Genomic DNA, 13,865 nt, shown 5'->3' with positions numbered 1-13,865 from the left:
ATAGCGCTTTGACAGATGACGTTTAAGTTCATTTGCTATACGCTACGCCCTACGTCCAAATTTTCAGAACCAACTTGACCACGTTTTTATTTGAACGCTCGTTATATACATTTTACAGAAAAAGCACTTCATTTCTCAGAAAGCAAATAGTTTGTTAAATATAGTACATTTAACAATTGATTTTTGATAATTCACCTATTAAGTTAAATGAGTAAAAATCAAACTTACCATCCTGTATATAATTTTTCAATTACAATTATACGAATTGAAATCTACCCGTTACCGAAAATAATGCCAATAAGAAAGGGTTAAAAATTCTATTACAAACTAACCCCACCACAGGAAAAACTTTTTCATTATTGTGTCGTCTTCAAAAAACTGAAACCTTTACTTTTCTTTCATTCATTTTTAAATTACATATTAAAAAAATTTCATATTATTAGTGAAAATTGCTGGTTTCAGTTGTATGTATTTTCAAAAATAAGTGCAGAAAAGTGATATTTGCGATCACAGAGGAAAAAAAATTAACTTAAAACTGCCATGCCACATGTAACATACTTTATCTGAACAAAAAATTTCAATTCAACATAATATTAATAGAAAATATTTTAAGTCGATGGCTGAGTAAAATCTTTAAAATCTTTATCTTCACCCATTAGTTCATTGCTCCGATTATTATAAATTTTTCTACAAAATGCATCATAGAAAAATGGACGTAAATAAAACTTGAAGTTAGTATTATTATTTTATTTATGCAAATTATGCGCTAGGTACAATATAGAATGCGAATCGACTGCAATGCAGCCAACCCAACAGATTTAAAATCTCTCATACCCCAAATTGGTACTCAGTACGTACATCAGATCAGTTTTTTCCTATTTACCCACAGATTTCCGTAACAAATGCAAGGCGAAAACAAATAAGAATTTCATTATGAAAATATATATCTTATATGTAAAATAAAAATAATTTTATACATGTGTCTTGATATGCAAGAATTTATTAGTTACATCTTACTTACAACTACTTTTATTTACAAGTCAGAAATTCAAAAAGTTTTGAGCAGTACAATTTTTCTCTTCTCATGTTATTATTATGTGTTATACCTGCAAATATCCAATAATACAGAAGAAATATTTTGCTAAAACATTTTTTTTCTTATAGCACTTAATAGGTCCTAAATGTGATTACCCAAATTTTACTGGAAAAAATTGTACTGGCCATGGAAATCATTCACATAAATAAATCTGTGAGCAAAGCAAAAAAACCAATCAAAAAAACAAATATATATACAATTTGCAATGTGGCAGTGTACTATTTTATATTACGATTGATCCTCAATCGACGAATATTTCATTTAGACGAAAAAGGCAAAAATACAGCTGTTACAAATATGACGCTATATTTTAAATACAGGAACACTTCGCACCGCGTCACGATATATAAAATATGATTTCATATTCCTAATTATGCTATATTAAACCCAGACAGTTTAAAATCATACTAAGGGTTTTTGGCTTCATCATATATTTATAACGCAACATTCAAATTCTTAAAAATTTGAAACCAACTGAAAATGTACATTAAATATCTAAATAAATATGTTGAAATAAAATTTAAGATTCCAGGAAGCCAAAATTATTACACAAAATCATTTCTGAATGAATTCTGGGTTGCATCTTTTATTTCTCATACTTCACACATTCAAAATATACTTTTTTTATTTAAGTAGTTATACATAGAGGACGGATGGGTACAAATCAGTATATAATCGAAAAAATTATTAACTTCTTTCCTAGAAAGCGTCTAACGTAATAGTGATTATTGCGTAAAGTGGAATTTTAAGTGTAAAATCGTATAGAAATGCTCAAAGAAGCCGTATTTTTGCCAAAAATATATTTAGGTACCTTCATAACAATGGACTAAATTCACACTATAAAAATACCCATGAGTTGAACTCTTAACGCAAAACTATAATACACGATTTTGCATTAAAAAAACCTATATTATATGTCAGAAAGCTTAAAAATGTAGTATATAAACATACTTAAATATATTTATTCAATTTATGGGTGTTTCTTCTGTTAATTCTTACATTATGCCGAAATATTTCTATTTACATCATAACTTATTCACTAAAAATATTGAAAACAATGTATGTATTATGAATATTTTTAACAATGTAAGTATTGTGATCTACCTATATTTTCCTAGTGGTGAAAATTGGCTCACTAAATGTAGGAAAAACAAAAAGTATTTACAAAACGTCGAAAAAAAACACAAAACATAGTTGAAAAAAATCCACTTGTCAATGTACCACGCAAAAATGTTAACCCGTTGACTTTCTATAAACTCTCAAAATAGTTATTGGATATCCGTGTTTGCACTAACTAAAAAACCTATCCACTTTTCAGTGTATTAATAACAAAGTGCTTATGAAAACATTCTCCAGTTCATTCAAAAGTGTTCTCCGACTATTTCTGCAAAATAAAAAACTAAAACTTCTTAGGAATGTCTCCGATTTATTGATTAATAAAATAAAAATAAGAACAAAGTAAAACAAAACCCCATCTAAGGAATAATCAAAAAGCATACAAATACAATACCCTGTATGCTCAAAAATCTGAAAACAAATAAAAAATAATACAATGATCGTTGTCTTTCAATAAACGAAGAGGAGGGGGCAGGAGGAGAGACTATTGGATATTGCTACGAGGAGGAAGGAAGACAGACATGTTCAGTCCATAACAACACACAATATATACAACCCGTAATGTTATTATATACACGATACAAGCAGACTGCTAAACACATTGAAACATATAAAAACAATCATTATTGTCAGATGTCTAGGTAAAAAACTTTGGGCACAATATAAGAGCGGTATAATGTCACATATAAGAAAACTGTCGTAGCATTACATTGTTCTTTGCACATTTTTTGGCACGGAATTAAATTAACTGTTTTTTTTTTAATAAAGCAAGAGGAAACTTAAGAAAAAATACACACTCAAGATTGTAGAGGAAAGTTAATATTCGAAGAAAATTTGAAGGACAAATAAAAAAAAACTAGGTCTCTTATGGGACACGTGGTGAACGTATAATTTTATTCTTGAAACAAATGCCTATGTCAGTGACACCTTTCTTATTTTGAACCCTTCGTATAAAAGAAGAGAAACTGAAATAAACACTTTACGTAAGAATGCAAAAGAAAAGTTCATCTAATCGACATATTAAAAAAATATTTATAAAACAAACGGCAGCGCTCTATAAATCAACTTTAGTATTCTATACATACGCAATATGACAACAAAGTATCTACAGTCTAGATAGTACAACTACATTTATTAAATATATTTCTGCCTCAGAATGTTCAACCATGCTATACGAGTATTATTAAATTCGTTCCAATGTATACAATGCAGTCTACTTGGCATTTTTTTTAACAAATCTTTGCTTAATAAGTCGAAAACAATATTCATAGATCCCAGTTATTTTCTAGAACACACTTTGGAATTGTGAATATACTTATATTACTTCTATCTCACCAACAGTACTTTGACGATCACTGCCCAATAACTAAAATAAAATACACAGCACCTAAAGGATAGAATAGTGTTTCATTTATGTTTACTTTCGTTATAAGAGAATAATTTGCCGCGTATAAGACAGCGATACATGACTTTAGTGGTACATCACTGCTCCCAGTCAAAAAACCTTCCAATTTTGCGTATTTCAAGGTAAAATTAGTTTCGGTAAAATTTTACCACCCCCATTTAACACACCATACAAAGAAAACACAAGTTCAAACATAGTTTTACCCAAAAACACACTATTTTAATTAATCGTTAAAAAAAAAGTGACCTAAAGTAGATTAACGTAGTCACAAATCAGTATTTTTTGTTACACTCTTAGAAAATATCCCCGACTTATACTTAGCATTGGCATTTTGAGTTTACTGCCGTTCACGATGAATAAAATAATAATAATAATGGAACGGATCCCGCTACATGGAAAATAAAACACTATCTTATATTAAAAGGAATAAAAAGGAAAAATAATCAATCCCACATAACTACAACCCAAAAACAAATGATCATTATCATACAATGTACAGCTATGTACATATTGTCGTAATATTTTATTTTTTTAGTCTGTGCCACTAACTTTGTCGTTTCCGTAGTACTCGGGGCAGTCAGTGCTTGGACAGTGAGTGCCCCGAGTGTTTTCCCTAACTGCTCGTGCTGGCCATGGGGCTGACGGGGGACAGTGGGGTGCAGGTGGCATCTCGAAGGCAGCCATTCAGGGTTATAAGCAACTTTCGAGAGCCGGCGTGGTCCCGGTGTTCGCAGAGCCAGACGCCCTGCCACGTGCCCAGGTTCAGCTTGCCCTCGGTTATCGGGATCGTTAAGGATGAGCCCAGGAAACACGCTTTCACGTGGGCCGGCTGTAAGATTGAAATTCATATTTGATTTTTAAAGAGAGCAAATTAAAATAATCCTACAATCTAAACGGTGTTTTACTTACTAGGCTTGGGTTATGGCAATGACCATATAGCTGTTTTACATTGACAATTTATTAATGAATAAATCAAAAAATTTTAAATTGTATGTGTGTGTGTATTACAATAGATGGCGTAATTTACGCTATATTCCATCGGACACTTCTGTAACGATAGTCATGTCAAAGCTCTGTCATTAGGCTTTACTTTTTATCACATGTCATTTTGGTGAAGTGTAAACAACATAATATATTTTCTCAGCTCAAGGTGTCGAATTACAAACCAACAAAACACCATTTGCAGGAAGTTTTACTTTTCCTGTTTAATTCAAAGACAAGTGCTGCTGAAAGTCATCGAGTGCTATTGGAAACTTACAGTGAACACATTCCATCCATAAAAGGGGGTGAGTATTGGTTTCGACGTTTTATAAGCGGTGATTTCGGTACAGTTGACAAAAAACCACCTAATCAACTGAAAAAGTTCGAAGATGAGAAACTGGAAGCATTACTCGATAAAGATTCACGTCAAACACAACAGTTTCCAAACGTTTAAATGCACTCAGAATGATTGAAATTGGGTGCCACATGAATTGAAGCTCAGAGATGTTGAACGGCGATTTTTCACGTGTGAACAATTGCTACAACGGCAAAAAAGAGAGGGCTTTTTGCATCATATCATCACTGTCAATAAAAAATGGATACGCTGTGATAACTCTAAGTGTAGAACATCGTGGGAATTGTCCAACATTGACAATAAGGCTGAATATTCCTGGTTCGAAGCTCATGCTCTGTATCTAGCGTGACCACTTTGGTGTTGTGTGCTATCAGCAGCTTCAACCGAACGAAATCACACTGGTGAATACTACCGAACAGTCCGAATGCAATTGATACGTTTGAGCCGTGTATTGAAGGAAAAAACGGCCGCAATTCGAGCAAAGGCATGATAAAGGAACTTTTCAACATAACAGCACTCAACCACATATTCCTCATGAAATAAAAAATACACAGAAACACTGAAATGGGATGTTTTATCCCACCCGTCATATTCACCAGATATTGTTCCGATCCATAGAACACGTCCTGGCTAAACAGTGCTTCCAATCTTACAGACATAAAAAATTTGATCAATTGGTGGATAGCATCAAAAGATGAGTTGTTTTTGCGATGCAGAATCAGTATGCTGCCAGAAAGATGAGAAAAAGTAGTGGCTAGCAATGGACAATACTTTGAAAAATAATAACATACACAATTTTATTTTTACAATAAAGCCTCGAATTTACAAACAAAATCCCTCAAAATTAATTCACAATCCTGGTAGTTTAATTTCGTATAATTTTAAGTATTTCAATAAATATGTGGCACATACAGAATATAATAAATGTTATGTATTAGGAAAATTGAAGAAATCATGGATACGAATCACTTTTAAAATCAATTGAATAATGAGAATCTTTAACAAAAATTGAATAGCCTATCTCTATTTTGCACTGTTCTAAACTTCACGTCTTTATTTGCAACAAAAATAGCTACCGACATTGGAACCAAGTCATAATAAATAAAAACAAATTCAAAATGAACAGGTTGTCTTGAATGAATTGCAATTTTTTTAATTGAAACTTGAAAATAATGTACGCCTACTTCAAAAATTCAAGTTCCTTATAAAAACATGTGAAGAAATAACTTAACCTCACTATTTAATTGTTGGAAATATTGGTACTTCTAAACTTCATATCCATGAAGAAATTGACAAAAACTTATCTAATTTGTAAAGAACGTCAAAAAATTATTTGACAGATTTGATACATTTCATTTGTCAAGTTCATGAACTAATTCATGAAGAAATTCGCAATGTAAAACAGCTATCCTTCGTATACAATAAGACGGGCATACTGCACAGACCACAGTTTCTTGCAAGTATAAGATAACAAAGTATAAATGGCATTCGTCTTTATACGAGAGATGCAGCAATAATTGAAGGAAATTTTTCAATGACACAAACTTTGGAAAGTGCCCCTTTTGAGAAACCATTAAATTTTTCACTATATAAACATTTTCCGAAACATCACTGATTTCCAAGATATTTCAACGTAAAAATATAAAAAAAAACTATTATATATTAAATTATAACTTCCTTTGGGTCATACATGCCTTGAAATTTTATTAAATTAAATTCTGCTGGTTTCAGATGTTTTTTTCAATAAATTTTGATTTTTCATTTTTTTTAAATTATAAATGTAAAAGAGTGATGGACAAAAGCGCTCTGCATGCTCTTCAGATTTCACTTACTTTTTTATGGGGTTACCAAAAAACTAAAATTTAATTTTGCAACAGAAATTGATGGCATGCCTGATCAATTCTAACTTCCGCTTTTATTAAAAGCATCAACTTTAAACTGCAAACGATGTGTAGGATATGCATTTACCGAAATGGATTTGAATATTTACTGTGATTTCTTGTAAGGTATTGTAAAATAACTAAGTATTTTCAATAATTAGTTATTATGATTGCTTCCATTGAAATAATGACTTAATAATTCAGTATTGGAACCAGCCCAATTTAATACAAAACAAACGTATAATCCAAAATTAATTCTGGAGAAATTATATAGGTATTTTTTTCCTTAAAACTATTTTCAAATGCAAATACCTCAAAAACCATTTTTCAGAATTTATTTAGATATATTGCATAAGTGGCTCAGAACTAAATGATTTTTGACGTAGACCACCATTTTCCAAAGTTCTGATGGTCATCAAAAAATTGCTTTGGTTTGCTACACCATCTATACAGCCATGACTTGTACTCAGGACTGAAGTCGTTTATATGCGCAAATCATTATTTTTTCAGAAATTTAATATGTTTATGCAAGTACAACAAAAGTTGCCGACATTTCAAATATTTTATAATAATATAAAAATAAACAGTTCGATATTAACAACAACTTTCAACTATTTTAAAATTAAAATTTTTCTTGCTTTAGTACCTTTAAATGATCAGCCTTATTAAGTAACTAAACATTATTACAATTTATATAGTTCTGATAAAATGGTAGAATGGAAGTGTAACTGTAAAAAAATCATTTGTTTTATTTTACTAAATTGTATTCATATATGTATCATGTTATTGATTAGACGGCACGAGAAATATTCAAAGAAAAAAACCTAATTTTACATGGACTGCTACATGAATAAAACATTTATTAAAATTAGGGTTTATAGTGTCATTGTTGTGATATTTATTAGGATGAAAATATATTAACCACTAACTTAATTTTATCAATATAATTTATATTTCACACGGTATCCTTAAGGAAAGAGGAAATAGATACTAAGAAAATGATTTCAATGTGAGACTTTTGTTGATAGTTAATTTCTCCTGGAAATTAAAATAAAATATCAAATTGTTTCTTCCATTAAGATTTAAGTTAATAAAAGAATTATTGAAAAAAACAATATTCACTTGTTAAACCTGCATACTAAAAATTTCACAAAAAAGCTTTATTAAAAAGAAAATAAATATCCTGACTAAAAATAAAAAACGCTGAATACAAATAGTATTAAATCCAACCCCCTCCGAGATCTCAGGGGAGGCTATCCTTATTTCAATTTTTATTTTGAGTTTTGTTCCAAATCTTTGTCATGAAAGTTGTCTGTGTAAGCCTCGAAACCATCTTTTAAAAAACGGTGCGAGTCTTATACTTCATTACTGTCAATACTTTAATTTTGAGTTATAAGCTATGGTAATGTTATGGAAGTTACATAAAATATTAAAATATAATTGAAAAAATGCATACCTACTTATAATTTAAAGAATTTGTATCTTATGATTGTCAGGAATTAAAATTTATATTCAAGAATCCCCAAAAATTAACCAAATGAGCAAAAATTTCTTTAGAAAGCTGTTAGTGTAAATATACAAAATAGTAATTTAGTGTTCCTATAATTGTACGGAAGAAATCACAAAAAAGACGTGACACAATTATCATGAATGTTACATTTAAAGAAAAAAAATTGTAAAGGGCAAATTAATGTCGACTTTCTTAATTCAATGCTCTGAACACGAAATAGGAAAATACTATTTACCATGTCGTCTGGTCCTTCGCACGAATGCCTGTAAGGCAACCCCTCGGGAACAATCTTATTTAACATCATTTCCATATCATCTCGGACATCTGGATCCCAACTTTCATTTAAAGCCAGACTGGCACTGGTGTGAAGAACTAAAAAATCAAAACAAACCGCTGTGAATCAATTGACAACACAACAATAATGATTTTCAAATAAATGACAGCAAGGAGTGACTTACTTTGGACATGACATAATCCCATGGCAAACTGGGATAACTCCGGTATTTGTCTGAGGATTTCCTCGGTAACTAGATGGACGCCCCGATGTTGCGGCCTCAGATTAATCTTTTTCTGAAACCATGCGGAATTACTTTGAATAATTCTCGCTGAAGAAGCCATGTTTGACTTGCTATCACTGTCGGTCGCCAGTTTGAACGTTTATTTATAAACTCACAAACAATTAGAACAATAGAACACCACAAAAACACTTTCATATATCGAAAAAATCATTATTATCATGAGCAAATCATCGGGAATTTTATATAAAACAGTTCAAGAGAAAATAAAAGGTTACAACTTTCTTGCCGCAGTATCAGCAGTTCGTTTCTGACACCTCGGTCGCATTCGTGTATCTCCGGTCGGGCGCGACCCTGGCGCGGGCTGCTTAAATCCTATACAGAGTGGAAAACTGTATGGATTATTTTGATTGGAGGCGCTAAAACCACAAACAACACAGCCCCACAAAAAACTGTATCAATAGCAATTAATTATCTTAAAACTGAAATATCGATCGCACTACCAATTAATTTAGTGATATACCACTGCTCTTTTTTCATGATTATAGATTTCAAAAGAAAAACAATAAACAAGACTAATAACACCTATTATAAGTATATATGAAGAGATAAATATATGATATAACGCAATATTATCCCACAAGAGAAAATTGAAAATGATTATTTTATTAGATCATCGCATGTGAAAATGAATTAAATGACCAAAGGGTGTGTAAGAGTAAATGGGACGTGGGGTGTGGTTAATATTACATCCCCTGGTAATTTCTCGATATTACTTCTAGTACTATTTCGGATTTAATGCAAAGCATAGATAAAAGTGTAAGGTTTAAAATATAATGGTCACTTTTTACGCAAACCCTGACGAAAAAAATGAACCGTGGATAGAAAGGACTGCTATTGAAGGACATGGTTTTCGAATTTGGCACTACATATTTTTTTGTTTCTCAGCATTTACGATTTTGGGTAAGAAAATTTTGTATTTGCTTACACTTTCAACTGGATACACTACATATTTAAAAAAATTTTAGCTGTTTTAATATGCTGCTGTATTAAAATTAGAATTCCAAGAACAAAGCAAGAAATTGAGGCAGATTATAGAAGGAAAAAATTAACAGACAAATTTCGCCAAAGACTTAGATTAATACAGAATCAAGAAATGGATGTTCTTGATTTACACAGAGGTATTTAAAAATATTTAGACATTAAAGATAATATAAAAAAAAACTTTTTAGCACTGGAAATAATTCAAGATGATTACAGACGAGAACAAGAAAATATGAATTGTGAATATGATGTGCCACCTGAAAATTTAAATATTATTTCAGGAAACAGAGCAGAACCACAGTTATCATTTGGGAAGAAAATAACAAACTTACTAAAAATTTCTCCAAATAAATAAATTGTAACCAAATTGCTTACAATAAAAGTTGAATTTGCCTCTATTGTGTATTATTTAAATTTCCCGCACATAATCAGTTTAGTAACCTTTACTGAGCAAATTACCCTAAATTGACATTAGCTGTTGTCTGTTGTAGTCGAGGGAAAATAAAAGGACCATAATTTTTCTGAAGTTTGAAGTGTGTTTCCTATTTACCCGCCAAATATTATTTGCATATTTAAAAATACCTTGGAAAAGTGTCCGCTAGAAACTGAATGTTGAATGTAAGTAGATACGACATTAACTGCAAGATATTCCACATGTTTCTTAAAAAAAAACAGCTCCCAAGTTGACCCTTTGTTTACAGAATGTCTGGAATCGCAGCTGCTCGATTAGCTGAAGAAAGAAAAGCTTGGAGAAAAGAACACCCTTTTGTATGTATCATAGCAATAAAAAAATATTTACATCGTTTTCTTTTTATATTTACAGGGTTTTGTTGCCAGACCTTCAAAAAATACTGATGGATCTCTCAATTTAATGAACTGGGAATGCAACATACCTGGTAAAAGGGGGGTAAGGAAATATTGTGATTACTGTACAGTTAGTATTAACATATCACATACATTTTTTTTTCCTCTTAGACCCCTTGGGAAAGTGGACATTATAAACTAAGGATGATCTTCAAAGAGGACTACCCAAGCAGCCCCCCAAAATGTAAATTTGAACCTCCTCTCTTTCACCCCAATGTGTATCCATCTGGCACAGTTTGTTTATCATTACTCGACGAAGAAAAGGATTGGAGACCCGCAATAACGATTAAACAAATTCTTTTAGGCATACAAGATTTGCTAAATGAACCCAACGTTAAAGATCCAGCGCAGGCAGAAGCATATACTATTTATTGGTAGGTGGTACTTTATACTAATTATTTGTTTTTCATACACTTTACGTTGCTTTTATATTATATTTAAATATTAACAAATCCTTTGCGCTTACTAGTCTTTCTGCTCACAGCTGTAACTAATACCTACCATTTTTTTTAAGTCAAAATCGCTTGGAATATGAAAAACGGGTAAGAGCTCAAGCCAGAGCTATGAGTCATCAAGAACTATGAAACGACTGACTAGCTTTGTAAATTTTTCCTTTATATATGAAAGTATTTACATACATACATATATGTGATTATTGAATATGGTGAATATTGTAACTAAGTTTTACAAAAACGATAATACTCTATACAATTATTAGAAAATAAGTTATATTAAGTGTAATTATAATTTAACTTTATGTATTTTTATATTGCATCGATTGAATTTTTTATTAAACGTATTTGTATCATATATTATTTTCCAATTCCTGTACGTCTATCGTAATCAATATACTTCACTTGAGAGAGGGTATCAATTTAGCTGGTTTATCTCGCAATTAAATATTATCTATGAGGGAGAGTTAATGAAATATATGTACCAAAAAGTGTTGTACAAACAATATAGATGCATGTCGGTTATACAGGATGTTGCAATATCCTATAGCGAAATTACATAAGAGACTTTTTAACCAAAGATAAAAGGTTCATATGAATGCAGATTTGCAAAAATTTTTTGAAATACGATAATACAAATACAATTTCCTAACTTCCAAAGTAAAAATATACTGAGTGTCCCATTTAAAATAACCAAGTTATTGCTGTTTAAAGTTGAGAGAAGTATTCGGCAATTTTTTGAACACCATGTGCAATACTAAGTGAAGACAAATATAATAATTTTTAACTTCAAGGATCTAAAATACACTCTGCAAAGCTGCTTTCTTAAAATTATTTTTTTATTGCTAATATTAATTTTCTACGCTAAGCCTGCAATTTCCCTAAAATTGAAATGTCTTGCAAACAATAAGTCCTAGGCATGCAGAACCTTTAATAAAGTTCACCTATTTTTTATGGTGCTTTAAAAAATGCAGTAGTATACAAGGTGTTCCATTTAAAAATACATAACTGATATGGTACGCTTTTCCTGGACACCCTGTATATTTCAAACTATTTTTAAAATGTAGCCGCTATCAACCTACACGTACCTACCTAAACAGGTTTCTATAACATTTGTCGTTTGATCTCTAGCAACCGAGGCGTTACTGGTGGCCCACCCTGTATAATATAAAAACAATACTTTATACAGGGTGCTACTTTGAATGGGATCATATCTATAGGAAAGCTAATTTGAGCTTTAGAAATATGTTTATTTCCTCAAATTTCGTCATGAGAACTGATTTTTTTAACTTATTTCGAGATTGCTAGTCCCAAGCACATAGGCAATTGGGAGCTACAGCATGCATTGTCAAGTTCCATCTTACTAAATTGGAATACGTGTTTTTTCATATCACACAAATTTGACAATGATGACACTCAAACACACTGTACTGTCAATAAACAGTAAAATAAATAACTTTATTTATGTCACTAAAAACTACATCGGATTTTATTACTAATTTAAACTTAAAAAACACAACATTGCACTATACGAATTCTATTTCGATTCCATTAAAAACTAATATTTCACAGAGGAAGTCACAAAATTACCTACCGTATGAAATGGTGAGGTTACCGGCAACTTTAATTTTGTCAAATGAATGTTGGCTGTTTGTTTTTTTCCATCTAGCTTCCTGTTGTCATATCACATCAGGTGGATTGATTATTAGGGTGGGCCAAAAAAACCGACTATTTTTTTTTTACTTTATACTCTGAAAAATAGGTTGCTAGACACCTCTAGAAAATTCTCTCCAAATATGAGCTCTTAATTTTAATAGGAAGGTACTCCGCTTTACAGTTTTCCATTTAGTCCTCAGTATTAGAAAAAAAAAATTCATATCTCTATCAACTGGTTTCGTTAAAAATATCTCTCCTCATGTACTTGTAGGAAATTGAACCCTCTACAAAAAAGGTCTCTTACAATTTTTTCGTAAACCTCACCGTTTAAAAGATATTAAAGGTTGAACTTTGATTATTTTAAGACAAATTTCTGTTTTGCTTATGAATTGTATAACTCGTTAACAAAAAATCATTATGAAATGCGCAATTCATAGTTTGTAGGAAATTAACTACTCTACAAAAATGGTCTCTTATGATTAGTCGATTAAATAAAGTTTTTAAAAGATATTCATCGTCAAACTTCAATGTACTGTTTTAAACTATTTTTCTAGTTTTTTTTTAGTCGTAAACAGGTTCGGTTACATCGAAAAAAAATTAGTGCATTATTTCTGACTGAGAGTCAATGATTCATTAAATCTTGAAAAAATAACGTTTTTGTCAGAAATTTATTATGAAAAGTTTTAATCTTCAAGAAAAAAAATGTTCAATTTGTTATTAAAAAGCTTTTTTATTTAATTATCAAGTGAGTCATAAAATTTCAAACATTTATAAAATATTCATACTTTCAATGTAAAAAATTTTTTTTATAAATAATATAAAATAATTTAAAACATTTCTCTGTTCATAGAAACTCAAATTTGTATAGATTTCTCTGAAATCATAAACTAAATTGAAATTTTCCGAATTATTAATCAGAAACTGTTAAAATTGGCGTGCATTGAAGTTTGACGATGAATATCTTAAATGCTTTATTTAATCGACTAATCAT

At 30.7% G+C, this 13,865-nt stretch overlaps 3 protein-coding genes across 4 annotated transcripts; 2 read left to right on the top strand and 1 right to left on the bottom strand.

Moving 5' to 3' along the window:
- Positions 1–1,703: 1,703 nt before the first annotated feature.
- On the bottom strand, positions 1,704–9,170 carry LOC108915705 (UPF0047 protein YjbQ). The gene is made up of 3 exons (XM_018721816.1): positions 8,802–9,170; positions 8,579–8,715; positions 1,704–4,446 (listed from the first exon to the last, which is right to left on the bottom strand). Exons 1-3 carry the CDS (start codon positions 8,959–8,961, stop codon positions 4,231–4,233), a joined length of 513 nt encoding a protein of 170 aa, XP_018577332.1. The 5' UTR covers positions 8,962–9,170; the 3' UTR covers positions 1,704–4,230.
- A 326-nt stretch (positions 9,171–9,496) lies between these two features.
- On the top strand, positions 9,497–10,257 carry LOC108915699 (transmembrane inner ear expressed protein). Its single transcript, XM_018721807.2, has 3 exons — positions 9,497–9,821; positions 9,887–10,039; positions 10,091–10,257. The coding sequence occupies exons 1-3, from the start codon at positions 9,695–9,697 to the stop codon at positions 10,255–10,257; spliced, it is 447 nt and encodes a 148-aa protein (XP_018577323.2). The 5' UTR covers positions 9,497–9,694.
- A 131-nt stretch (positions 10,258–10,388) lies between these two features.
- On the top strand, positions 10,389–11,540 carry LOC108915704 (SUMO-conjugating enzyme UBC9-B). 2 transcript variants are annotated; one of them, XM_018721813.1, is made up of 5 exons: positions 10,389–10,520; positions 10,604–10,670; positions 10,726–10,809; positions 10,878–11,140; positions 11,281–11,540. In XM_018721813.1, the coding sequence occupies exons 2-5, from the start codon at positions 10,605–10,607 to the stop codon at positions 11,348–11,350; spliced, it is 483 nt and encodes a 160-aa protein (XP_018577329.1). In that variant the 5' UTR covers positions 10,389–10,520; position 10,604; the 3' UTR covers positions 11,351–11,540. The 2 variants fall into 2 exon arrangements, with proteins under 2 accessions (XP_018577329.1, XP_018577331.1); XM_018721815.1 differs by lacking the exon at positions 10,604–10,670.
- The last annotated feature ends 2,325 nt before the right edge of the window (positions 11,541–13,865 follow it).

Source organism: Anoplophora glabripennis, unplaced genomic scaffold, assembly GCF_000390285.2.
Source record: "Anoplophora glabripennis isolate ALB-LARVAE unplaced genomic scaffold, Agla_2.0 scaffold1094, whole genome shotgun sequence".
In the NCBI taxonomy this organism is placed as follows: Eukaryota; Metazoa; Arthropoda; class Insecta; order Coleoptera; family Cerambycidae; genus Anoplophora; species Anoplophora glabripennis.
This window is presented reverse-complemented; position numbering and strand designations above follow the sequence as displayed.